General features: G+C 40.6%; 1 protein-coding gene across 4 annotated transcripts in view; it reads right to left on the bottom strand.

The window, feature by feature from the left end:
• LOC138038770 (uncharacterized) overlaps positions 1-27,500 on the bottom strand; it is a 39,760-nt gene that overhangs the window by 11,935 nt on the left and 325 nt on the right. Inside the window, exons 1-10 of one of the 4 annotated variants that reach the window (XM_068884817.1) lie at positions 27,453-27,500; positions 26,298-26,423; positions 24,278-24,346; positions 23,414-23,687; positions 10,537-10,670; positions 7,246-7,456; positions 5,799-6,252; positions 4,378-4,525; positions 2,895-3,068; positions 45-149 (exon numbers count right to left, since the gene is read on the bottom strand). The exon at positions 27,453-27,500 is cut by the window's right edge and continues 325 nt beyond it. In XM_068884817.1, the coding sequence (XP_068740918.1) occupies positions 45-149; positions 2,895-3,068; positions 4,378-4,525; positions 5,799-6,252; positions 7,246-7,456; positions 10,537-10,670; positions 23,414-23,687; positions 24,278-24,346; positions 26,298-26,423; positions 27,453-27,500 (1,743 nt within the window). Of the gene's footprint in view, positions 1-44; positions 150-2,894; positions 3,069-4,377; positions 4,526-5,798; positions 6,253-7,245; positions 7,457-10,536; positions 10,671-23,413; positions 23,688-24,277; positions 24,347-26,297; positions 26,424-27,452 lie in introns of those variants that run through there. The other 3 variants (XR_011130301.1, XR_011130302.1, XM_068884823.1) reach the window with 3 other exon arrangements.

Here is a 27,500-nt window from a genome sequence, read left to right on the forward strand (position 1 = left end):
ACTAGTCCCGAAAACTATGAGACGACAGCAAATTCGTCACACACCACTTGTGGAAGGTTGTTCATGCGAAATTGGAGCAAAGCCTGAGTTAATGCATTTGACACCTGCAGGGCCACAGACGCATCCTCTTCATTGCTGACTAGTTTTCCCTAAAAAGAAACACACGAGGTAAGAGTAAAGAGATGAATTTATCATGGAAAGAGAGGATGAGGTAAGAGAGCCCCATCATAGTTTTTAAAATCTATTTTTAGTTTCGCAAAGCTATTTTAAGTTTTCTTTCCCAATATCACACGGTTAGATGATGAGGGCCGGGGAGGGGCTTTCATCGCTCTCTGTTTGGAAAGCCACAAACATTTTCCTTTACATCGATTAAAACCTTTGAAGATTCGTAGACGAACGTTTAAAATTTCCTTACGTCATTACAACTGGCCAATCAGGTGCCTCTCTAAAAATAGCTGTGCAGCTGAACCATGCCCTAAAATAGCCCACTTTCGATATATTAAAATTCGATCCTAAACAAAAGGCACCACCTCGAGGTTCTACGGAACAAACTCATACAAATCCTTACATTTATTCCCCAGATGCCTTTTGTTTATAGCGAAATTGGTCTATTAGGTTTTAAAAACCTATCAATGGAAGAGGCCCATGTATGAGGGTATCCGCTCTCATACCTCGTCCTCTCTTGATCGTGGTGACTCGGGAATAATCGGAAGAATTCCGAGTGCTCCTATGTCCTTCCGATAACCAATTCAGATGCAGCAATCCTGAGCTATAGCAGACTAGGCCCTTAAACTAGGTTTAAGCAACAATAGGGCACGTTTGACATGGCTACGAGGCTTTATGGTTAAATTTGAATGTTCTTTTGTTTAGATATCTCCCTCGAGATTTGTGAGACAAAGAAAACACAAATGAGCCGTGAAATTTGAACGTAAAGCCTCGAGGCCATGCCTGAATATTGATACATCGAACTGAGCCACCGTGCACCGTGCACGAAGCATCGGGCTGTCATGCGGGAAGTCGCTGGTTGGAACCCCGGTCGGATCAATACTCAGGATCTTAAAACAACTGAGGAGAAAGTGCTGCCTTTGTAATTTCATCTGAAAATGGTTAGACTTTCAAGTCTTCTCGGATAAGGGCTGTAAGCACTGCAACGTCCTATTCGAGAGGAGTAGGGGATGAAGTTCCCGGGTGTTTTGGTGGTCTTGTTCTCTCCAGCGGAGTGGCTGGCTTGACAGTGATGTGCCTAAAAGGGTTACGGTGTCTCGCTATACTGTAAGGACTGACACTGAGGGTCCAAATGGTGCAAACTCGCTATTTCATTTTGAAGCAGATAAATGAAATGAAGAGAAGTATTTTCCAGATGACGATTCGGGGATATTCGGAAAAAATCCGAGTGCTTCTTTTCAGGAGTCGAACCTACGACCTTCTGATTACCAATTTGGATGCTCTACCTATGACTTTTGGTAGACTCGTGAGAACCAAGCCATTGAACTAGGTTCAGCTGGCAGTTATTGTCCCGCTGTACTTCTAGGACTGAAATTGTCGAAACATTGCATTCTCTTAATCGTATTTAAAGTGCTTGGGAATCATAGCCCCTGTAGGGGTTTTAGGGAACAAGGGAACAAGGCTAATTCGAACTGGGGAACAAAGACAAAAATATCATCAGTCTTCGGGAACAAGAGAACATAAAACATGTAGGGATCAAAAAGCTGAGAACAAGTTTGAAAGTAATTTTAGGAACAAGGAAACACCAGCAATTTTTTAAAGGGAGCAATATGGAAAAGAACGCCATACATCGCTTTGTATTTTAAAGCTCTTTACAAATATTGTTAATTAATTATCTTTGAAAACTGCGTGGTTACCCCCAATTTTCTTTTTGAATTTCAATAACACTTCTTGAGATCTGCTTTTCCCGCATATTCAAAAACCGCACAAAAATATCTTTGAATTAGTAGGCACCGCCGTTAAGGCCAAACAGAATAGGCCATTTCAGGGCCCGGTTGTTCGAAAGCCGATTAACTTAATCCAGGATTAGCGTAAACTTTTGTTTCATTTTTTCAACTTTTTGGTGAAAGTTTCTTTGGCTTATTTTTGCTTTTCAAGATTGACTTCCGCCGATGTAAAGTTTTGCCGAATATCAGCTTTGAACAGCATTTGGGAGTAGAGAAATAAACTCCTTGGTTAATTTTAAATCTGGGATTAACGTTAATCGGCTTTTGAACAACTGGGCCCCGTTGTACTTCTAGGACTGAAACTGTCGAAATATTGCATTCTCTAAATCGTATTTAAAGGGCTTGGGAATCATAACCCCTGTAGGGGTTTTAGGGAACAAGGGAAAAAGGCTAAACCGAACTGGGGAACAAAGACAAAATATCAATAGGCTTCGGGAAAAAGAGAACATAAAACATCTAGGGATCAAAAAGCTGAGAACAAGTTTAAAAGTAATTTTGGGAACAAGGGAACGCCATACATCGCTTTGTATTTTTAAGCTTTTTACAAATATTGTTAATTAATTATCTTTGAAAAATGCGCGGTTACCCCCAATTTTCTTTTTGAATTTCAATTCCACTTCTTGAGATCTGCTTTTCCCGCATATTCAAAAACCGCACAAAAATATCTTTGAATTAGTAGGCACCGTCCTTAAGGCCAAACAGAATAGGCCATTTCCGAGTTCATGTCTGCCTCCTCTTCTAAGCGAGTCTAAGTGCGAAGTAATTAGTTCTACTTTACATATGAATGAAAACTAATTTTCATAACAAGAACTTCGCACTTAGACTCGCTTTGAAGAGGAGGCAGGCATGAACTCGGAAATTGCCTATTTCGTTCGCCCTAGCGCACGCAGCAAAAGAGTGGGAATCTTTAGTCATTATTGTAAGATCTTAAAAAACGCTCACCAGGTCCGCAATGGCGCCCTGAAGAAGGCTTACACTATTGTTCCCGGCTCCACCACTGGTCATAGTGTTTCCACCCTGATGTGATGCAGTGGCCAATTGATTCTGCGAATGAAAGCCGGGTCCACTTGGGTTTGGATTGGTGTAAGTAGTCGGATTAGAAAACGATTCATTGTACTGTCAACGAGAGAAAAAAAAGATCCTCGTCTGTTCACTAATAGTTCATGAAAGTGCTACTATGAATAACCAATCAATTCTTCTTTTTCTTTGGATTTCAAAACTATGTTAACTAAACACTAAGTGACCCAAGTTTTACGCCCTGATTTCCGAAAGACACCTGTTTATTTTAACTATAAATTTTCCTATTTAATGGGAGTTCAAACTCTTGAGAGAGCTGGGTCGAGGAGAAAATTACGTCAAAGACTAAATAGTTTAAGAATGAAATTAATCGTGTCTACGCGTAAAAACACTTAACAATCGTTTCTGTTAGCTAAAATAGCCGTTTTGAAGAAACAATCCAAGACACTACCCCTTTAAATCAACCACCAATCACAGGATATATTACACCACATCACTAGCATGAGTCTGGAAACTCAATGACATACAATGTTAAGTATACTATTCTCCCGTGAGAACATTCAGCACTTCAACGGGGTTTGAAACCGTGACCTCCCGATGCCAGTGCGGCGCTCTAACCAACTGAGCTATGAAGCCACTGACATTGGGAGCTGGTCACTTGTGGGTTCAAATGTTTCTGTGATGAATGAGTCAACGAACGAAATGATATATGAAATGGATCATACATTGAAATGCGGATATCATGTGAAATCAAGTGAAGCTATGATCCTCGTAGTTATGAACGCAATTTCAACAACTGGGTAGAAATAGGACTTCAACTAGGTTTGAACCCTGTGGCTTCATAGCTCAGTTGGTTAGAGGGTCGCACCGGCATCGCGAGGTCACGGCTTCACACCCCGTTGAAGTCCTGAATTTTTCCAGTTGTGTAGCAGCTCTCGTAACCTGCTATTGTTTGGTATTGTGAGCAACTTCTATTGTTTTTAAGTCTAAGTCATTGTTTCAATTGTTTTTTGTCTTTTGTTTGGGGGTGAGGCTAAATCGCGTGGGTGGGTGGGTCGTGGGTCGTGGGTCGTGTTTCTTTGAAGATAAAAAAAGATATATATTAGCTCCCTCATTGTTCGGTCCAAATTTGTCTTAGGTCTTAGGTCTTGTCTGTTTCGCGAATTTCCAGTCGTTGATAAAAAAAAGGGTTTGGGTTGGGTTAGGGTTAGGGACCCACGACCGACGACCCACCCACCCACGCCGATTAGACACTTTGTTTTTGGCTAGGATAGCGAGACAATCACACTATACGTTACGACAGCTGCCACATCACCCAATTTTTCAGGCTTCTCTATCTCTTCGAGTAGCTGTTGCTGCAGCATTGCTGCATTGACAAAATTGCTGTTGCAGCTTACGTCGTTCTTACCTCAAAATTTGCACCGTGAAAGGAAGTATTCTGTTTTCCTTTCCCATAGTAATCGTCATAATATTCATCATACTGACCAAACTGTTGTTGATTCTGTGAACGGGGAGGAGACCTGGGCTTAAATGCCTCTGGAGGTAACATCGGTTCCCTGTAAGATAGTTATGTTACCTACCTTATTATTTTACAATTTTTAAATGATAGGCAACAAAATATAAAATAGTTTTGCAACGGTGTTGTATCAAATCTGCACACTCTTGCCTTCGCCGCCAGTTCACCAAGGTGATAGTACGTAGTACGTAGTCACTTAGCGCGGTTTTCAATTGAGCGTCACTCAGTGATTGGCTCAAAGTTCTCGCACCACTTTTTCAACCAATCAGAAGTGAAACCAAAACCAATCGTGGCTCGCGCGTGCACATTTTCTCGCGCTTTGTGTCGGCTATATGTAATTACTTCGAGTTTTGATTGTTTTACTGGATTGTCTCCGTCGTTTTTGATTGGCTAAAGTAATTACTTTGGTTTTGGTTTTACGACACGCAATTGAAAATCGCTCTATTAGAAGGATTGACACTACAACACTATTACGTAACAGCAATGTTATAGTACCATGCAAAACCTCAATTATAGCTGAACAAGATGCAGTTATTTTTGTGACGCAATAAGTTACCATGGCAACAGGAAAGCCTTGCAAAAACACCCTATATTTTGGCTTAAGTTGCTCATATCTGGAAAACGAACTCGGTGACCCCAATTTTTTATTGCACAAAAGTGATCAGCAGGCCAAGATGAAAATCTCTGCAACATTCAAAAACATTCTGTGGGGCGGATTCAGAGCTACCTTAAATTTTCAATTATTTAAGGTGGCTCTGAATCCGCTCCACAAAATTTTTCTAAACTTTGCAGAAAGTTTCATTCTGGCATGCTGATTACTTTTCAGAAATAAAAAATGGGGGTCACCAAGTTCGTCTTTGAGATATGAGCAGCTAAAGGAAAAATATAGGGTGTTTTTGCAGGGCTTTCCTGTTGCCACAAAAATTACTGAATCTTTTTCAGCAATAATTGGTGTTTGATATGGTACCATGACATTGCTGTTAAGTGATAAGGTGTTACAGTATCAATCCTTCTAATAAGAACGTTTCTTTCAAGTGTTGAAAGAGTTTTGAGCCACTTTAAAGTCATTGTCTAGTTTTCTAGTGCCAATTGAGGACAAAATTGAAATCAATGCAAATCAAATCAAACGTTGGTTTTTGAATAATCTTTGATGTATCCCTTCACTTTTAGGAAAAAAAATGTTGCCTTCACTATTTAACTTGAGTGAAAATTTGTGTTCAAAACTTTCAATTGATCTTCTAGGGTTGCCATACATGTACCATACGTCACCCTGACAGTATAGCCACTGCTTTTTGGCAAGCAATTGTACTTACTCTGCAGCATGATTGCCGTCTTCCCATGGAAAACTATCATCCATGCTGCCGAAAGGAGTGCTGGCATATGGCTGCTTTTTTTCACCGCTGAAAGATAAGCCTTGATTCCAAACTTGATTAGAGTTGCTCCCCCCTGTTCCTCTTCCTCTCGCCCTGCCTCTGCCTCCCCTGTTAAATCCTGATTGCTGTTGATGATTGAAAGATGTGGCTTGCTGATTGCCGCGCCCACGCCATCCACCTCGTACACTGCCCTGTGCTCCACCTCGTACACTGCCCTGTGCTCCACCGCGTACACTGCTCTGTGCTCCACCGCGTACACTGCTCTGTGCTCCACCACGTACACTGTTCTGTGCTCCACCGCGGGTAAACCCTTGAGTTCCTCCCCGAGTGGCTACCTGACCACCCCGACCTCCTCCTTGCCCTCCACCAAACTTAGTTTGCCACTGCTGTCCTCCTTAAAAGCAAAGAATTGTGAGACTTCATGCTTCCCGCCCATATATTTTAATAATTATAAACAATATCTGTGAGGATACATTCTTCATGTAATAATATTTTCCTCTATCCTTGCATCCCTTTAGTTTACTTTAGTGTGTGCCTATATAATTTGCACTTGAAGTCTTTACATTATTTACATGTACTTTTAATATTTATAAATTATTTTTATTCATTTTCTTGCCCACTATTTAAGTGTAAATATCTTGGTCTTCTTATTTAAAATTAACATGACAGTAGCCAAGTCAAAAGCTATTGCTCCTTTGGCCACTGTACACATACCGATATTCCTTATTACTTCTTCTTTATCTATGTGCATATACATCTGCGTTGTCTTAATCCTGTTGTATCATTACTTTGCTAATAACTCCTAACCCATTGACTCCAGGGGGTCCCCATTGATGAATAAAATCGTCTGGTGTTAGACAAAGTAAGTCTGGCCGGTTTAGGCCGGTTTGGGTGTTAAAGGGTTAAACAGTGTGAACAAAAGTTGAATCAAAATGAATTGATGGTGTGCAAGTGAACAACAGGCTAGAAAATCTTTCATTAAAAAATATTGCTACATAAAAAATTAATTGAATCTGAGATTACACCACTGGGAATTAGGTGCCTTTGCATACAGAGTGTGACTGATTTTTAACGTAATGCAGAGGTTATGAACAAATTTTGTGAGATGTGTACTGCTGTCTATTGTAGTCAGAAGGTTAAGTCTGCTACGAGCCTAGAAGGCCCATCAGGCTGGCGCTTATCTGCCGCCTCTGGTACTCACCATTAATTTTTTTAATGGTATTTTGAATAAGTCATAACAAAGGTGACACTTTCCCCTTAGTTGCTTCAGACATTGATCTGTGTAATCGTGCGCACAGAGGAACATCTCTCACATTCCAGACTAAGCTGGCTGATCAAAAGTCAACCAACTTTAAGTACCGGCTGAACTTTGTACAAGATAACTCACCTCTTCTTGACGTGTTTGTTGTCATTCCTCCTCTAGCAGCTGCCTGGTTGTTTATGACATTGAATGGGCTTTTCTCCACTCTGGTCTTGACCTGTTGTCGTCCTTCCATCATTTCCAGTTTGTGCGCTTCTTCAAGTAACTTACTGGACAATTCTGATCTCTTTTTGACATCGCCACGGATATGTCCGGCAACCTCTGGAACTTTTTCTTTCTATTTTGTACGACAAAAGAATGATATCCTACAGTCAGGAAGTATAAACGTTTTTTATTAGCATTATAAGATTAGGACCAGTATAGTCAATCATAGTAAGGAGGATAAAGCAACGAGACCACTCACAGTCAAAGACAGCCCAAACACTCCTTTTTCAATAGCTTCAACCCAAATTTTCTACAGCAGTAGTGGGCACTACTCCTATACTAATTCATGCACAACTTCAGTGTACTACTCATTTAACCAACTTCAAGTGGATGGAAAGTTGAGAGAACTTTGGAGAGCACATGCAGGGATTCAAACCCAGGATGCTGGGATGCAATCCACGAGTGATATCCACAACACTACGTGCCCTACATATCATAATAATATTAACTTCTTACTAACCGAGTGCGAGGGCCGTACTGGGGAATATTGGCCCGAGGTCGTGGCAGTACGGACAGATCGCAGCGAGGTCCGTACAAAAATGACTGAGGGCCAATATTCCCCAGTACGGCACTCAAGCTAGCTCGGTTAGTAAGTAGTTTATTATATGGCTTTTTAATTACCTTTTGCTTTGTTTTTGCAAGCCCGTAATCAGCCCGTGGGCATTACGGGAGAATAATGCCCTTCAATTCAGTCACAATTAGCCAATCAGAGCCCGCGTTATATTGGCTACAAACACAAGCCATATAATAATATTCATTATTACTATCAACAATTTTTGGCTTAACCAAAAATATAATACAAATACAAAATAATGAAGCATTTGGCTGAATTGTATACCTCTCAAGTCTTGCTCTGATCAGTACACTGTGTCCGAAATATAGAATTACCATTCTGTCACTTGGATACAGAAGATAAACAATGCAGTCAAAAGCCCCAAGGAAACCTTTGACTTAAGGCCAGAATGGCTAAAACGCATTGATTGGCCTCTACTGTCACAGACCTTCAGGTAGGTTGGTGCCTAAGCTGAATGAAAGTCTACATAGAAGGACAACTACAGGGAGGCATGCAGGTCTCCTTTTGGACTAAAGGAAATCGCAGTGCACCTCACATTACAAGTGTATTATCAGCTGCTCCAGAGTTTGCTCAATGTACACCTGTAGTAAGCCAATGTACTCTTAAGCCTGCTCTTTTCAAAATAGAAGTTGGACTTCCATCTCACAAAAGCACTTCAGGCAATTAGACATAGTTTGAAGAATTTTTGGGTTTTTAAGATTGTTCTTTGAGATCATAATTATTATGACACGAGCCTGGGCTCTGATGAAAATACTACGATTCTCAGTTGAGCAAGACACTAGCAGGAAAGTTTGGTGACAAAGTTTTCAGTGATGTCAAGGGCAACTTGTTTTGTTTCCAAGGGTAACTTTTCTGGTTTTAACATCATATTTTTAACTGGTAACGGTCACCAGTTTGATTTAAGGTGATTGCCTAGAAATAGGACTCTTCAATATATTTCCAATGAAAATTTCAAACACTGTAGTAACAATAAAGGAGATGATAAAAATGTAATAAAAAAGGGCAGTCACCATGCTAGTTTCCATGGTAAGACGCTAACAAATACAGCTATTTGAGCTACTTTCCATTGACAAATCCTGCACAATCCCAATCTTGGACAGATTTAGCTCAATTTTACATGTAATCCAATGTATAACTCAGAGCCTGGTGTCCTTCTATGAAGAACATACCTTAAAAATGTGTTTGAATGCCTTTGTGGGTACTTAACACTCCAAAATAGATTTAAATTTAGTGTGGGCTGTTCAGCTCATGATAGCTCCTTCTGTACAATTTTATGAAATTGCCAAAAAACCATGCATACAAATGTAGATTTTTGCTAATTTTTTCAATACTACATGATGACACTGTTCTCAGCAAATAATTATATGAAATAAAAAATGGGACAGGGTTGCACAATGCAAAACCAGGGAATCACCTTAGCCGTTACCATTTGAAGATTTTGGCGGGCTTCATCACTCATGACGGCAAGGCCCTAAAAGTTACTCTGACTTGGAAAGGAAGAGCGCTGGCCTTGATGACATGGGAACCCAAACATTGAAACTCTGTCGCGAAACTTTCTAGTGCCATACTCAACTGAGAACTGTAGTAACTCTTTTGAAAATATTATTCTACATTTCAGTCATTCTTTTAAAGTGATTCCAAATGCAATTTTTTTTACAGTAATATTTCTTTCATCTTAAGCAAAATTGAGAATAGGTGTTCACAAGAAAGATATCGAGTGCAAGCTTTCTTTCAAAAGAAACCAAAATAAACCCACAAAATGAACTCTTTTCTCATGAAACAGAAATATTTGAAGCAAAACCTTTATCACAATTAACCTGACTGCTTTTTTTCTTTTTTTTAGAAGCAATCAAATTAAATATGATAACAGATAAGCCTCTAAAACAATAATATTACATTACAATATTATTATAACATAGTTATTAAGATAATATTATTTAGTTATCTGTCCTGATCGAAATACAGTTGGATGAAGATGGCAGCTGGATAGTTCAACAAACCCCTGCACACCTTGAAGATTACATGCAGGGTTTTGCAGTGAAAGTTTTTGGACATTGCCTCATGCATTTCCAATACAGCAGTCTACTGACAAAATTAATTTTCTGACAATCCTTTGAAACATGTTCATCATAATTATGCAACTTGCCTCGAAATTCTGTTGCGACACAAGTTGCACAAATAAATTCTTGCATGCTGTAATAAACCCTTACAGAGATTTCTTGCAATTTTTTTGTGATCTCTCTTTTCAAGATGCTTTTCTAAATACATCACAACCTTTTTCGAGGTTGTGTCATGCAAAATCTATCCCGCAATTTTTGTCAAGTCAGCCAACTAATGTTGGCATCAGCCAAACAAAAATTATTAATGGTTTTGACCACATGATCATTCAGAGTGAGAAAAATTGCAAGAAACGTTTTCACCACAAGCAACTTGACATGCAATATTACGAGAACTTTTGTTGCAAAAAAATTGGCAGACAAGTTGCAAGAGATTTTTGTTAAGTATAACAGGGCCTTTTACTGTGCAAGTAGATCACAGTAAAAATGCAATGAACAAAGTTCATTTTGTGACTTACTCACCAGCACATTGAAACGATGTTTACTTCCAACAAGGTGCGGGAACTTCAAGTTGTGGTCAAATTTGGAGTCACACAGCTGACAATGATATCGTGGGCTCTGTCCTATAACCTGGATTTCTGTAACATACTCCAGGCCTACAGCAACAGAAGAAGTGGCATGACAAACATGCCAGAACATGAAATTTAGGTGAAAATGAAAAACTAGATCTTGTCCACATTTTCACCCTGGATTTGAGATTAGTGGATCAAAGCAATGTAGTTTAGTGCATGGGGAGTTTGATCTGCCTGCTTTTGTACATGTAACAGGTTCAAATCCTGCTCTCACCACTGGATGGGAGTCAGGGAGGTATAGTGGCCATCAACTGCAACTCCCACCTACACGATAGTGGGTGGACTGAGTTCCAGTCGATTTCAACCTCACTACGAGGGTTTTATCCAGGAAATCAAAGGCGCTTTCCATTTGACCAGATAATTTTGTGTAGCAAATGGAACAGCATTTTCCCGTTGGCTGGCCATAACCAATCACCTCAACGGGTTTTGCCCTAAAGTGTAAACAGTAATTGCATCAGAGGAGGAATGGACCAATGAGACACTGTTTTCCAGTTGTTTCAAATCTCCAGAATTTTAGGCCAAACTCTGAAGGTACACCCAAAATTTCAGAATGAACTTCTGGAAAATTTCTGTTCCATTCTCTCCCCTGCCCGGAATTCCAGGAAAATTTGGTTGAATGGAAAGTGCCCCAAATTTCCTTCCCTCATCAACATTGACTCCCAGCTAGCTTGCAGATTCACCTCGCATGGGTCTCCAACCCATTTGTACACTCTCCCCAGATAAAACTGTGACAAAAAGAATGATAAATATTATTATTGTCTTCTGACCATGCTTTGTGAATAGCCACCTGGTTTTCCCATGCCAGTTGGAGTTCTTAACCAAAGTTATGTAGAAGGGACATCATGTAAACAACTGGGTTACCATTCTCAATGTTGTAATGAATGATATCATGGTAATTATTGTTAACCCCAGTAAATGAACAGATGGTTTGGTTTTTTTTTTTTTCAGTGGTGCCTTAGGAATACTCACAAAACATTCGAATGCTTCCCTGTTGGAGTCGAACATTCACATGCGACCTTATGATTACCGGTTTGAATTCTACACTTCTGAGCTTACATGTAGTTTGAACTTGTCACCTACATGTAAGCATAATTATGTAGTTTCATGACCTACAGTAGTTCCCTTGAGTCGTCTATCACTCAGTGATAGAGCATCCACACTGGTAATCAAAAGCTTAAATGTAGGTTTGACTCCTGCAAAGGAGCACTCGTATAATTATATTCTTTCTGAGTATCCTTGAGATCCCATTGAATAAGTCATCTCTTCATCGTGGGTTACCAGTAACATGTTTATACCCTTAACATAATTACCATAAATTTTACCATAATTATTATGAATACCTTATTGATAAAATCATAGTTTATGGACTGTTTAAAAAACGAACAGTGCTCACTGTTTTATCAGGTTTAAAACATGAGGTGCAACCAAGTGTTTTCAACCGCTTCAAAATGTCCCTCAGGAGTCTGAACAAAGGTCAAAATGTGAGGGGAAGATATTATTTGCAAGAAAAACACTCCTCATTTAATACTATTCCTTATAATTAAAATTATAAAGAATTCTAAAGAGGAGTGTTTTATCAGGTTTAAAACTCATGCACATGATGTTTATCAATGTTTTTCATGAATTATTGAGTTTTTTTTAAGACAAGCCCAATGTGGGAGTTTGTTTGTCTATAAGACGAATGATACAATGTACATTTACAGATTTGACAATGTCAAACTCCATTCGCCCACTATTTTTGAGATATACATGTAATATGAGAAATAGCCATGTTAAAAACTCCTACAATTAATTATTATGTACAATAAAGTATTGCCTTCCATTTTGGCATTTCTAGCACAATGGTGGTCTTTCGCAAAGGATGAGCTGGACTGATTTGAGTGAGAATGAGACCAGTGAGGTTTGATATAGGATATTCTAAAAAAAAGGCCAAGTGTGACCCCAATCAATGTATGACTCATTACCTGAAGGTAATGGGTTATGCATCCCCTGCGATAATGACAGGTGATACATAATCAGACCACTTTACCAACAGAACAAGACTAGCAATAACACCACCAAGAAGCTTTCAGAAATCTTAACAATTATACTACATGTGACTACATGTATATCTCTCATAATAATGCCAGGAACAATAAATTATTTTATTATACATCAGACTCACTACAAAAAATCTGATTGGTCGAGAGCATTCAATCAATTCACAATAGCTTGTGAACTTGACATGATAAATGCAATATCTGCTCCAGATAATGCATCTATCATGTCAAGTTCAACGTCTGCCTAGTTACTAAGCCCCTTGGAGTGTTCTCCTCATTGCATTTTTCAACAGATGAATGTCTTCTTTCGCCTATTGTTTAAAAAATGTATAATAAAGCAATTATTGAATTTGGTTTTCGCATGATATCATGCTCAACCTCATACAATAATTGTTTAATACATGTAACAGGCACTGCTTTGCAAAGGTTCAACAAAATTTCAAGTGGGTGGCTGGCTGGCTTGAGTAGAGTAACCCACTGTATCTACAAGGGGTGCAACAGCCCTTTTCTCCAGGGGTGTCTGGGGCATACATTGTACAGAAATATTATTTTCAAAAAGAATGCTCCCAAATGTCACATTTCAAAAAAAAATTATTGATGATCATGTTTAGACAACTTCACTTTGTCTGTAATGAACACTATGTTGAAGGCTTTCCCTTTCATTTAATTGTTAAATTTGATTCCTTCAATTCACTAATTGAATTTCCTTTCACCCTTTACATAATTAGTTTAACACCTTTGAGTTTTACACTTCTTGTGGACTTTGTCTTAGCTTAGTTTTAGTTATCCTGCGTGTGTGTAGTGTGGAGCTTGTTAGCGCTTATAATAATTTAGCAGAAAGTTACTTTTGACTGTTGCAGCGCAAGCGGGAACCGATGTGTAAGTAAAACGTTTATGTTAGTCTTAAAGAAAGGTTACATTGTGGTATTTTGACTTAGGAAAATCGCGGTTTCTGTAGGTTCATTTGTTTTGGGTTCACACGTGTCACACCTCAGTGTTAAGGCTCTATTTCGTTTCTTTAATTTGCGAACTGTCTGTTATTATTATTCCTTGTAGTTTAGGTTTCTGTTTTATATAGTTCTCTTGTGCGATTGTGTACCTTTTAAGCCATTCTTTTTCACGTTTCAATATCATAGTGGCACTCCCAAAAAAAACATCTGTTTCATCAAAGTTATGACCGGAATGTCCGCTATTGTACATATACGACTCCTATTGTTTATTTCCTTAGTACTTAGTGATTAGTTTATTGATTACATTGTGTTTCAGTTTACGTTTGAATATTGTCGATTAAATCACCGTAAATCAAAGTTGGTTTTCCGTGGCGCCTTTGGCCTTATTCAACCAGTAAAACAACCGCTATTCAGCTCATCGCGACACGTTGTCTGGCCTGTGACTCCGCGCCTTTCAACAGTAGCCGTGAGCGGCGCTACAGTAAAACATCGAGACTTGCTCTAAATCTGTCATCGGTATACTTGGAACAAAGAACAGTGTTTGTTTAATCTTGAGTGATGAACAATGAGTGTCGCGTCTGCACCCGAGGATTTGGCACTATTTCTTAATGAAGAAACTGTCAACAACGTTGAAAATACCTTGCCCGTTGTAGCCCAATCGGAGATCAATGTCAAACTTCCAAGTCGGAAGCAAAAGCTCTCAGAGAAAGGAAAAGCATTTTTCAAGGAATTGAAAGCGAAAAATAGGGAAACAGCCTTTCGAAGTCTCAAAAGAAAATTGGATCACGTTAGGAAATTACGTGAAAATCCGGACACGGAGCTAGAAGTTCTAGAAGCCGAGCGCAATGAATTAGATATTTTAAAGGATACCCTCAACGATGCTTGCTACGCATATGAGAGCCTACTTGATACTTTTACAGAAAAGGAAGACGCTTATCGGTGGTATGACGTCAGGGATCGGGAATTTACCGAACAAAGAATGAAACTTTGCGAACAAATCCAGCGTCTCGACAGGAAGTCCTTTTGTACTAAATCTAGTACATCATCACGCTCAAAATCTAAGTCATCTAAAGGTTCGAAAGCTAACTCAAACAGTCCCTCTCTACGTTCCGTTTCACAAGCTAGAGCGGAAGCTGCAGCAAAGGCAGCTAAGGTCAAGATAGAAATAGAGTATTTGGAAAGAGAAAATGAACTTAAACGCACCCAGTTAGAAAAGGAATACGCGCTCGCAAAGGCAGAAGAAATCGCGTTCAAAGAAATCCTAGATGAGGAAACCAAACTCGATAAGCAAGCAAAACAGGAAATTAAAACTGAAGATAAAGTGACGAGCCTCCAAAAACCAACCACCGCCCCGATGCAAGGTGCAAACAACAAAATGAAACCCGACAATCCGCCCTTTGTTCCATTGACAATTCCGGACGTCCATTCCGAACAACCAGCAAACAATGCGACGAATTCGGGACAATATTCTGACATAAATCTCGCCCTTAGCCAACTAATCAATCTTCAAGCCCAGCAAACACAATTAAGTTCCATGCTAATTAATCAACAAAGGACCTTTCACCTTCCCGTCAAGGAGCCTCTAACGTTCTCCGGCGACCCATTCGAATATCCAGCCTTTGTAACCTCCTTCGATAGTATCGTCGCCTCTAACGTCGCAACCGAAAGGGACAAATTATTCTTCCTGGAAAAGTACACATCTGGCAAGGCCAACGAAGTAATCAAAGGCTTCCTAGCAACGAGCTCAGATACCGCCTACAGCGAGGCGCGGAAACTGCTCGACCAACGTTTTGGGAACCCTGTCGTAGTAGCGGAAGATTATAAAAAGAAACTCAGAGGTTGGAGACAGATCAGTGATGGCGACAGTAAAGGACTTCAAGAATTCTCAGATTTTTTGGTGCGCTGTGAAGAGGCTATGAAAATTATGAAGTCTATGTCGGAGCTGGATTCTACTCCCATTCTGCAGTCAATTTCCACTAAGTTACCGTCATACTCCGGGGTCAAGTGGTGTAGGTTCGCTCATGATACCCAGATAAAGCAAAGGAGGCTCGTGGCCTTTAAAGACTTTGTCCAGTTTGTAAGGGAAGAAGCTGAATTAGCAAACGACCCAATCTTCTCTCCAGATGTACTGAAAAAGGAGAGGAAGAAGAACGGGTTGCTTAAGGACAACAACCGAGGCGCACGGTCGAAACATCAGGGTGGATTCAACCCAAGCCAGACCTTGGCCACTTCTGCCACCCTCGTAAGGCAACCTAAACGACAGCAGCCAAAAGCTACGTCGCCAGGACGATCCTGCCCCGTTTGTAATGGAAGTCATACGATAGAGAAGTGCAACACCTTTATCAAGGCTACTGTCGATAAGAGGCTAAGCATCATAAGGGAAAAGCGCTTATGCTTCGGATGTTTTAAAAGGGGTCACGTATTCTCTGAATGCACGTCCAAGTCAACCTGTGATGAGTGCGGCAGGAGCCACAACACCTTTTTACATGGAGCGACTCGAAAGTCAGAGTCATGCAGCCAGCAATCCCCATCAAGCATCGAGTTGGCACGCAATACAACCCAGCCCACACAGTCACCCCATGCGACCGAGTCCGCGCTTTCAAACGCAGCTAGCGTCACACAGAGTCCTGTCATCGGGCCAACCGCCACCACCACATGCCGGATCCTACCAGTGTTTTTACATCATAAGGACAATCCCAAGAAAGAAATTAAAACGTACGCTCTGCTAGATGACGCTAGTGATACAACCTTCGTAACAAATGAAGTGAAGAGTCAACTTGGAATTGAAGGAATTGATACACGCCTCAACTTGAGCACGATGCATGGTCGAGAAATAATCCCTGTAACCCGAATCGACGGATTAATAGCGGAACGCCTCGACAGACGCGCGAAAGTCGAACTCCCTAAAGCGTATACGAGAGACGTAATCCCATCCAGAAAGGACCAAATTCCAACTCCTGCAGTGGCAGAAAATTGGCAGCATCTGAAGAGAATAAAAGACAAAGTACCGCCGCTAGAGGAAAAACTCGATGTTGGACTACTAATTGGCTCCAACTGCCCAAAAGGGATTAAACCAAAGGAGGTGATATCCGGTAAGGCACAGGACCCGTACGCAGTTCGTACCCTCCTTGGATGGTGCATAGTAGGACCAGCAAACCCTTCAGTTGAGGTCAACTCGGATGAAGACAGGTTAGCAACATGCAACAGAGTTATAGCACACGAGAATACGCCAGAGACAAGCCACCTCCGTTTTATCCTGAAAAACAAGACGAAGGAAATCATAAATCCATCTCATATAATGCAAATGTTTGAAACAGAATTCGCAGAAAACAAAGGTTTGGCGCACCAAGGGCTGTCTAAAGAAGACAGGAGGTTCCTAGACATCGCAGAGAAAGGTATACATAGATGTGACGACGGCCACTACGAACTTCCTCTTCCGATAAAGGAAAACTTCAAAGGCCTTCTTAACAACAGAGATGACGCGGCTCGACGTATGCGACATCTCAAGAAACGTTTCGCGTCACCGAATAATAAAGAATATATGGAAGAATACATGAAGTTTATGGGTGATATGATTGCAAAGGGTTACGCCGAAAGGGCTCCAAGTACTGCTAACGCAAGGCCTGGCATGTTATGTTACATTAATCACCATGGCACAAGACACCCGAAGAAGAACAAGTTAAGGGTAGTCTTCAATTGCAGTCAAGAGATCAGCGGCGAGTCTCTGAACAAGTATCTATTGCAAGGCCCTCTGTTGACAAACAACCTGACCGGTATATTGCTGAGATTCCGACAAGAGCCTATCGCCGTGACATGTGACATCGAAGGCATGTTCCATCAAGTTCGGGTAAATCCGGAACACCGCGACCTGTTGCGTTTCCTATGGTGGGAGGGAAACGATCTTTCTAAAGATCCTGTAGATTATCGCATGACCGTCCACTTGTTCGGAGCAACGTCATCACCAAGCTGCGCCAACTTTGCGCTCAAACAAGCCGCCAACGACTTCGAGGGAGAATACGGCGGAGAAGCAGCCAACTTCATCCGAAACGACTTTTACGTCGACGATGGGCTGAAGTCGGTTCCCACAGTAACAGCAGCCATAGAACTGGTAAACAACGTAAAGGCCATGTGTCATCAAGGAGGCTTTAATCTCCACAAGTTCCTGTCAAACAGCAAAGATGTAATCAAGTGTATTCCTCACTGCGACAGAGCTGAGGGTGTTAAAGAAATAGATCTAGACCTTGATACACTCCCCCTAGAACGCACTCTTGGAGTCCAATGGTGTGTCGAATCCGATAGTTTCGAATTCAGTGTTGTGTTACAAGACAAACCATGCACGAGACGCGGTATCCTGTCGACCATAAGCTCTATATATGACCCCATTGGCTTCGTAGCCCCTCTGATGCTTCAAGGAAAGTCAATACTGCAAGAACTATGCAATCTCCAGTTGGGTTGGGACGATCCAATCCCGGAAGGCACGAAGATGAGATGGGAGAAGTGGAGAACAGAGCTAATGAAGCTACAGAGCATTTCAATTCCTCGTTGCTACAAGCCCAAGGACTTCGGTGAAGTCGTCCGAACAGAGTTGCACCATTTTAGCGACGCCAGCGTCCAGGGCTATGGCCAATGTAGCTATTTGCGTCTGGTAGATGATACCAACAAAGTTCATTGTGCATTCGTGATGGGAAAGTCGAGAGTGGCTCCCATCAAACCTATAACAATCCCGAGGCTCGAGTTAACTGCCGCTGTTTGTTCAGTGCGGATAAGTCAACAGATTCATCGCGAGCTAGAGTACCAGATCGATGAAGACTTCTACTGGACGGACAGCAAGGTGGTGCTTGGATACATAAGTAACGAGAGCAGACGTTTCCACGTATTCGTTTCTAACAGAGTGCAAGAGATACAGAACAGCACACATAGAAGACAATGGCGGTATATTGAATCTGAACGAAACCCAGCAGATGAAGCTTCACGTGGTATGAAAGCCGATGAGCTCCAAACTACACGATGGATCTTAGGACCACAATTCCTCTGGAGTGAGCAAGGCAAATGGCTCAACGGTGACAAGCAAGAACAGAGCTTGAGAAGTGACGACCCAGAAGTCAAGAAATCCGTCGTCGTGGCGACATCGTCATTCGACAAGGATAAAAACACTTTAGAAGAAAGAGTGAGACGTTTCTCTGACTGGCACCGAACGCGACGAGCTGTAGCACTTGCTATGAAGTACATCAAGAGATTAAAGAGACGTGCCAAAGGAGAATCAGACGAAACAGTCCAAATTTCAGCCGAAGATCTAGAAGAAGCCGGAAGGGCGATTATTCGCTCCGCGCAGTTCAACTTCTTTCAGGAAGACATCAAGTTGTTAGCAAAGGAAACAAGAGGACAAGAATCCTTCGTAAAGGCGCACAGCTCGATCAGCAAATTAGATCCATTCATTGACAAGGACGGCATCCTACGTGTTGGTGGTCGGCTAAAGCATGCAGATATTCCCGACCAGGTGAAGCATCCAGTAATCTTACCCAAGAACAGTCACACAACCAGTCTCGTCATCAAGTGCTACCATGAGAAAATTAATCACCAGGGAAAGGGAATGACGCTCAACGAAATCAGGTCCCACGGATTTTGGATAATCGGAGGTTCGTCTGCGGTAGGCAGTACCATTGCTTCATGTGTGACATGCAGAAAATTACGAGGTGCAGTTCTTGAACAAAAGATGTCTGATCTTCCTGAGGATCGACTTGATTGCTATCCACCCTTCACATATTGCGGTGTGGACTACTTTGGCCCATTCACAATTAAAGAAGGACGCAAGGAATTAAAACGCTACGGGGTTCTCTTTACTTGCATGTCCTCACGAGCAATCCACCTAGAAACTGCAGCATCTTTGGACACGGATTCCTTCATAAACGCGCTGAGGCGCTTCCTAAGTCGTAGGGGTCCAGCTAGACAGTTAAGAAGTGACAACGGAACTAACTTTGTAGGAGCCCGACGAGAGCTCAAGGAAGCTCTAGACGAAATGGACGAGCACCGCATAAGAAACGAGCTTTTGAAATCACAGTGCGATTGGATCAAGTTCAAGATGAATGTTCCAGCAGCAAGCCACATGGGCGGAGTTTGGGAGAGGCAGATAAGGACAGTGCGCGCAGTCCTGTCCTCTCTCCTTATCAAAAATGGCGCGCAACTCGACGACGAGTCCTTAAGGACGTTGATGTGCGAGACTGAAGCAATAGTGAACAGTCGCCCTCTTACCATCAACCAACTTTCAAATCCAGATTCGCCCGAACCATTAACACCGAGTCACCTATTGACGATGAAATCGAAAGTTCTCCTCTCTCCACCAGGAAAGTTCGAACCGGCTGACGTGTACGCTCGCAAGCGCTGGAGACGCGTGCAACACCTCGCAAACGAATTCTGGACCCGTTGGCGAAAGGAATATTTACTTAGTCTTCAAGAACGGCAAAAGTGGACGCAGCCCCGTCGAGATCTACGTGTCGGCGACGTAGTCATGGTAAAGGACACCAATGTTTCCAGAAGCCAATGGCAGCTTGCTCGTGTTGCTACCGTTTACCCTAGTGCTGATGGCTACGTCCGCAAGGTTCAAGTAGCCCTTGCGGATTCCAATTTGGACAAACGAGGAGTAAGGCGTGGTTCCATGCGTTACCTAGAGAGACCAGTGCAGAAGCTTGTACTTTTAGTGCCATCGCCAGAATAGAGACCGAGGAAGTCCCGGCCGAGGAGCCTGCAGTTAACGACAAACTGTGATCCTGTATATAGCCTATGAACATTTAACATTAGTTATGGTCACGTAAGCATTAATCAGTGAAATATTTGAATATTTCAGGGGAGCCATGTAATGAACACTATGTTGAAGGCTTTCCCTTTCATTTAATTGTTAAATTTGATTCCTTCAATTCACTAATTGAATTTCCTTTCACCCTTTACATAATTAGTTTAACACCTTTGAGTTTTACACTTCTTGTGGACTTTGTCTTAGCTTAGTTTTAGTTATCCTGCGTGTGTGTAGTGTGGAGCTTGTTAGCGCTTATAATAATTTAGCAGAAAGTTACTTTTGACTGTTGCAGCGCAAGCGGGAACCGATGTGTAAGTAAAACGTTTATGTTAGTCTTAAAGAAAGGTTACATTGTGGTATTTTGACTTAGGAAAATCGCGGTTTCTGTAGGTTCATTTGTTTTGGGTTCACACGTGTCACACCTCAGTGTTAAGGCTCTATTTCGTTTCTTTAATTTGCGAACTGTCTGTAATTATTATTCCTTGTAGTTTAGGTTTCTGTTTTATATAGTTCTTCTGTGCGATTGTGTACATTTTAAGCCATTCTTTTTCACGTTTCAATATCATAGTGGCACTCCCAAAAAAAACATCTGTTTCATCAAAGTTATGACCGGAATGTCCGCTATTGTACATATACGACTCCTATTGTTTATTTCCTTAGTACTTAGTGATTAGTTTATTGATTACATTGTGTTTCAGTTTACGTTTGAATATTGTCGATTAAATCACCGTAAATCAAAGTTGGTTTTCCGTGGTGCCTTTGGCCTTATTCAACCAGTAAAACAACCGCTATTCAGCTCATCGCGACACGTCTGGCCTGTGACTCCGCGCCTTTCAACAGTAGCCGTGAGCGGCGCTACATTGTCATTGACAAAATGAGTTTAAATTTTCTAAAGGTTTGAAATAACCTGTTTTTTTTTTTTTTTCAACATAAGGAAAAAAGTCACTGACTTCTCTGAGGAAAGGAGCCGATGCTTTCCATTATTGAAGTTTACCACTGACCTTGTTATTCTTAAACTCATTTCATGGCCACATAACCACATACCCAAGGCAAAAGTACCCTGCCTAAATCCTTGAAAAGTGCCCGAGATCAAAATTGCTCAGATGCACTCAAATGTAGTTTTAATCCACAAAATGCATGCCCAGGTTGTTTTCAGGGCCACATTGTGACTGTTGGCCCCTTTGGACAACCTTGCAACAGGATACATTGTACGGCTGTGCATCATGGAGTTTTCTTGTCATTACATCCAAAGAAACTGATTGGGTATAATGATTATTTGAAAGATAAGCTCATACTTCTCCACTTCTAATTGTTCGTACCTGTACAATTAGCAACAGTAACTGATAATCACTCACTCATGAGAGATACTTTCAGCACTCGAAGATAAAATTTGTATCCCCGCATAGCGCCATTTAATTATAAAGGTCTGACAGGCCTACAGCTACTAGGCAAAGCAGCTCATCACAACAGAGAAACACTTGAACAAGTGCCATTTCGTATTAAAACATAAATTTCATGTGGCTGTCCACATTCACTGGAGTTACCCAACACAACAATAGTTTCTTTTCTACTGACTGCCCAAGACAACAATCATTTACAGTGACTGCAACTGTAGGGACGTACATTGTACATGAACTGCTCTGTACAGCAAATCAATGGTAATATACCACAACACATTCTCTTGGCAAAAGTCAAAATGTGGCACAAATACATGTACATGTAAGCTTACAATGCTACATGTATGTCTATTGCACTCTCATTTGTGCTTGAGCAAGCCTTTAGAACAGACTCAATCAAGTTTAGAGATGTTTTCACGCTGTCTTGCTGTGGCCCAGAAGCTGTTATCCTACTTTATGAGGAAAACAGTTTCATGCAGACAACTGGGAGCCATACTGAGCCAAGCCATGCAGCTTCACCATTACCGTAATAGTACGACTGACCAAAAAATTGGGACCAGCTAAGAAAAATTTAATTACTACTGTTCAAATTATTATTATACACTTTGTATAAGAAATTGATCTTTCAAATGTTTTATTACTTTCATTAATTTATTATCCCCTGTCCAAAAATTGCTATCCTGACAAAACAAAACTCCAAGAGACACCCAGCTCTTCACAATCAACATTTAATTTCGTCGAACTGGCATACGTGTGCATGTAGGATGCAGCTCAATTGTGTTTAGGATTAGGCTCCATTGTTTTCGAATCATATCTTTTCTGGGGTATATTCTTGGTGCAATTGCAAACTGTAACTTGCAGTAAAAGCACTTGAACATGGTACGTATGTACATGTTAAACTCTTAAGTACTAACCAAGAATGAGGGCCATACTGGGGAATATTGGCCCGAGGTTGTGGCACTACATATTCAAACCAAGCGCAGCGAGGTCTATACAAAAGAAGACTAACAGCCCATATTCCCCAGTACAGTCCAGAGCAATTGAGGTTAGTACATGTAAAATATGGCATCATTTCTTTGGGTGATCAGACACTTCTTTGCTTGGTGCAGGGTTGTAATCTTAGTCTTCCATCAGCAAACTTTGAACAGTAACCTTTTACATGTAAAACTGAATTCCATTTGCTATAGTTGTACTGTTGTGATGAAAAATTAAACTGAATCCCCTTTTTAAAATTTTTTGGTGTTTCGCTCAACTTGAATTTCTAAAGAGAGAGAAAAAACAGGGAAACGGACCGTTTCCACGGTAATGGTCCATACTGTAAAATCCTGATCAAAGAGCAGCCAATCAGAGTGCTCCATTTGAATTGCTTGCCATTCACTACTTGCACAATCCCATACTACACCTCTATTACCCCCAAAACTTTTGCATAACCATTGTTTGCAATTTCTCCTGGGACATGAAAATGTCCCAAGAGAAGTTGAAAAACAATGCCTACATGTATGCAGATTTTTGGGGCGTAAAAGAGGTGTATTATGGGATTTGTGCAAGTAGTGAATATATGTAATAAAAGAGTTTAATTCAATTAACTCACCTATTAGAGGCTCGGGGTATGTCGCAAAATCCTTCGCACCAATAGGACCACTGGGACTAGGCTGCTGGACAGCATGCATAGGTTTGTCGTACGGCTTGCGTGTGTGTCCTGGAGTGTATCCTCCTCCTCTAACAGGTCCCACCCCTCCCCCTCTTCCTCTCAGCCCTCTTCCAGCTCCTTGATTATACGTGTAACTAGTGTTTAAACTGTTCATCGTGAAAGATTTCTCCTGGGCTTTTTGTTGTGCTCTTTCTGCACCTTGTTTTTCTAAGGCCTTCCAATGGGACAAGAAAAAAACATACATACAACAGATAAAAGCTCTATTCAGGTACATCTGTATGTCTTATTTACAATAATTAACAATTTCTGCAATGATAATAATAATAACGATAATAATAATAATAACAATAATATTAATGATAATATTTTAATTTTGTAATAATAAAATAATAATTATATTATTGCTATTATAATGAAAGAAGATAATAGACTACTTTGACAAAATGGCAGCCCTTTTGCATTATAATTATTATTGTTCCAATAGCTACTATGGGATGCCAACGGGAGAAATACATATTCATTTTGCCTCCTAAGCATCCTTAATAGTGCCTACAATGGTTTTAATTCATTACTCTCTGCTGCAAGGAACTCTGTAGTTTTTAGTGATTTTAAAACTCAAGTGAGAAAGTATCTGATAAATAGGGCAAATGATTTTGAGCACACTTTTTATTAAAATGCCACGAACTACTTCATGGCCATATTTTCGCGTTGATAAAATGAGATATTCTAAGCCACATTACTACATGTAGGGTCTTTACTTCCTAGAATTATGTTTAACATCAGAATAAATGTCAATGATGTCACCTTTCTATGTTTTTGTCCTAGAAGATGGGAATTCCAGGCTGTATCACTGTTGCATGTTACAAGACAAACCTGCATAGAATAAAAAAAGCCCACATAGAGCTTACCTCAAACTAAATTTGGCTTTTTTTACAGCTTTGAGTACAGTTGCACAATTGTAATGTTTTGTGTCAGCATCAGTTTCCAATTTACAATCAATTTTCATCTCTGCACAAGAATCTCCCCGAGTCAAGAATAAGTATACATTCCACACACTGGTTTTTCCAAGTGATGTGTTGACAGGTGACTGGTAGGTGGACTGTGGCTCTGTTGCCATGGTGACCTCCTTGCTGCCAAGGAGAGTGCTGACTCCTCTCTTGCTACACGTACCTTCACAGCACCTACAGCTGTACCCTCCAGTAAATTGGCAGTCTTAACCCATTGACATCCAAATCGGCCGTAACCAGCCGCGCACGACAACCCCCAAAATAACCCAAACTGGCCGTAACTGGCCGTAAATATGGCGTCTTGCTTTTAGGACTCTGCCCCTCCCCCCATAAGTAAATTCTGTATGTCTTGTTGTTATGGAGATTTACTAGAAGGATAATCGACCAATCATTTGTCGTCCTGTGAGCAGATTTTGACAGCTGATAAGAGACTCCATGAGGTCTGGTTTTTTATCCCAAGGCTGCTGCCTAAGAAAATTTTTCTGGAGCCCTTTGGGCTTACAATGTTAAAAGTTAGTAGCCCAAGTCATATTTTTTTTCAAGAGCCCAGCGTTAATTAATTAAAAATGAGGATGAATCACCTTGTAATAAGTTAGGCGCCCGTTCAGGCTACTCGTTCAGAAATTTGGTCGCCAGCGCTCGCAAAAGTCGTCCCAGGCAACCGCGCGACCGTTAGGCAGCAGCCTTATATCCTTTCGATTGCGCAATCAAATTAAATGAAAACAATGCTGATGCATCAGGTATCGCATGAAACGATGGGAATACCCCGTATTGTTTGGTTTATGAGTTTTGTTTGTTTGTCATGTGAGAAATTATAAGTCAAGGACCAATTAAACCTTGCACATTTCGCATTGTTTTTAAAGTTATTTTCAAAGATTGACTCCTGCTTCTGAGATGTTGTGCTTATCCTCTAAAGCCCTTTATCCTTGAACAACGAAACAGGTTAGTTTGAGGTTTACATGTTCGATTTTCTGAGAATTTTTTCGAAACTCAAGGACAAAATGCCCGCATATACAACAACTGCTGAACCACAAAATTATAAAGCTCTTGAGGCCCTGACTTTTTTGCATATCCACAGTTCCAGAAATCGAAGAATACAAGATTAGTATCCCATGAACATTTAACAAAGAAATTAAGAAATTGCTTTTTTTGTTATCAAAAATGGGGGGTCAACTTATACACGGGATCGACTTATACACTGGTAAATACGGTAATTTTTGCGCTTATACCTGCAAGAAAACAAGGCGAATCGCGCAAATTTCGAACAATTTTTATCCATTGAGTGATTAGATTTACATGTAAATGTATACTGTACAAGGCATGTTTTCAGTTGAAATATATACTGTATTCTTTTCAAGCGCTTTGTTAGTTAGCGATAAACAATTCTCTTCGATGCTTAACATACGCTGCTTTGAAAAATCTCCTTTTACATTTTCAGTTCAGCCTTAGGACGTGTTTTCAATCACTTTTAAGCAATATTTTTGCATCATCTGGAAGTTCACTGTTTCTTCTTGCGTTGAACTTAATTCTAAACTCATCTCTTGTGTACATTTACTGCACATATGGTTTACTTTTAGCGCTGACATACCACCGTAATTAACATACGTCACGTTGGCACGTCAATATCCGTCATGAGCGGCAACCTGACAAAGTCAATGGGTTAATTATTTTAATCTTTTGAAGGTACACTAATAATCTAAATTTACCTTTTCTTTTCTTAAGGTAAGGGGAAGAGTGAATAAAGTGTTCTTTTGAAGAACATTGCATTTCAAATTCTGTAAAAGAATGACGAACGACAAAAATGCTACTCTGTGTACCTGGCAGTTGAACTCTGGGGGTGGTTTCTTTTCCTCTTTCTCTTCCAGTCGTTTGGGAAGTTTAATACGAAACTCTTCAATTGCACGTTTTACATGCCGTGGGCTCATGCAGTGATGCTGAAAAAACTAAACAAACAGCAAAAATCTTCTCATTGTGATATCATTTTATGACTGATCTTGGCTTCCCAGAAAACCAGACCATATGGTGTTAATAGCCAACGAGGTCAGATTTATCTCTTTGCATTCACAGCAAAGAATGTAGTTTACATTCTACATGGACACACGAGTGGCAGGAGCTACTTATTTACAGTTGTTTACTCAGTGAACTGGCCTGTGAATTGCACCAAGACCGCCCATGAACTTGTGTAGATACAGACCTCTTTGATGTCACCATGTAGATCATGTAATGAATTATTAATCTGTATTAGTATAAACATACAGGTGATTATACAAGATTGCGCGCTCTCATTGGCTCGCTATCTCGGATTTTCAGCCGAGAATCACCTTGGCAGACAAAATCGTTTTGCCACTGTAATTGAAGATTCTTTCGCGTTGAAATTTTTTTTCCTCTTCTTTTAAATAATCACCTGTGTACTTATACTAAAACAATTATTCATATCAGGCTCAGTGATTATCGGTGAATATTCACCGATAATCACTTCACCTTCGGCGAATAATTGTTAATTAGTATAAATACACAATAGATTATACAAAAATCGCACGCTGTCATTGGCTCGCTATCTCCGATTATCAGCCAATAACCACCTTGACGAAAAAATAGCTGCCAGTAGTCGTTTTGCCACTGTAAGTGAAGATGACTTCGCGTTGAAATGTTTTTTTTTTCTCTTTTTTGAAATAATCACCTGTGTATTTATACTAAAACAATTATTCGCCGAAGGCGAAGTGATTATCGGTGAATATTCATCTCGACTTCGTCTCGGTGAATATTCACCGATAATCACAGCGCCTTCGGCGAATAATTGTTAATTAACATAAAATCAACTATTTCCCTTCTAAAACGGCCACATAATAGATTTTACCCCGTCTACGAAAGTGTCAGACGATCTTTATCAACCACTGTATAAATTAAGGTTTGCGGGTACCGATAACATCACTTCCACTCATACATGTAGGCCAGCTGGAAGCTCAGCTCACCTCCATTGTTTCCATGTTAAAATCACAAAGCTTACAGTAGTAAGGCTT

The sequence above is a fragment of the Montipora capricornis genome, chromosome 1 (genome assembly GCF_036669925.1).
Source record: "Montipora capricornis isolate CH-2021 chromosome 1, ASM3666992v2, whole genome shotgun sequence".
Classification (NCBI taxonomy): Eukaryota; Metazoa; Cnidaria; class Anthozoa; order Scleractinia; family Acroporidae; genus Montipora; species Montipora capricornis.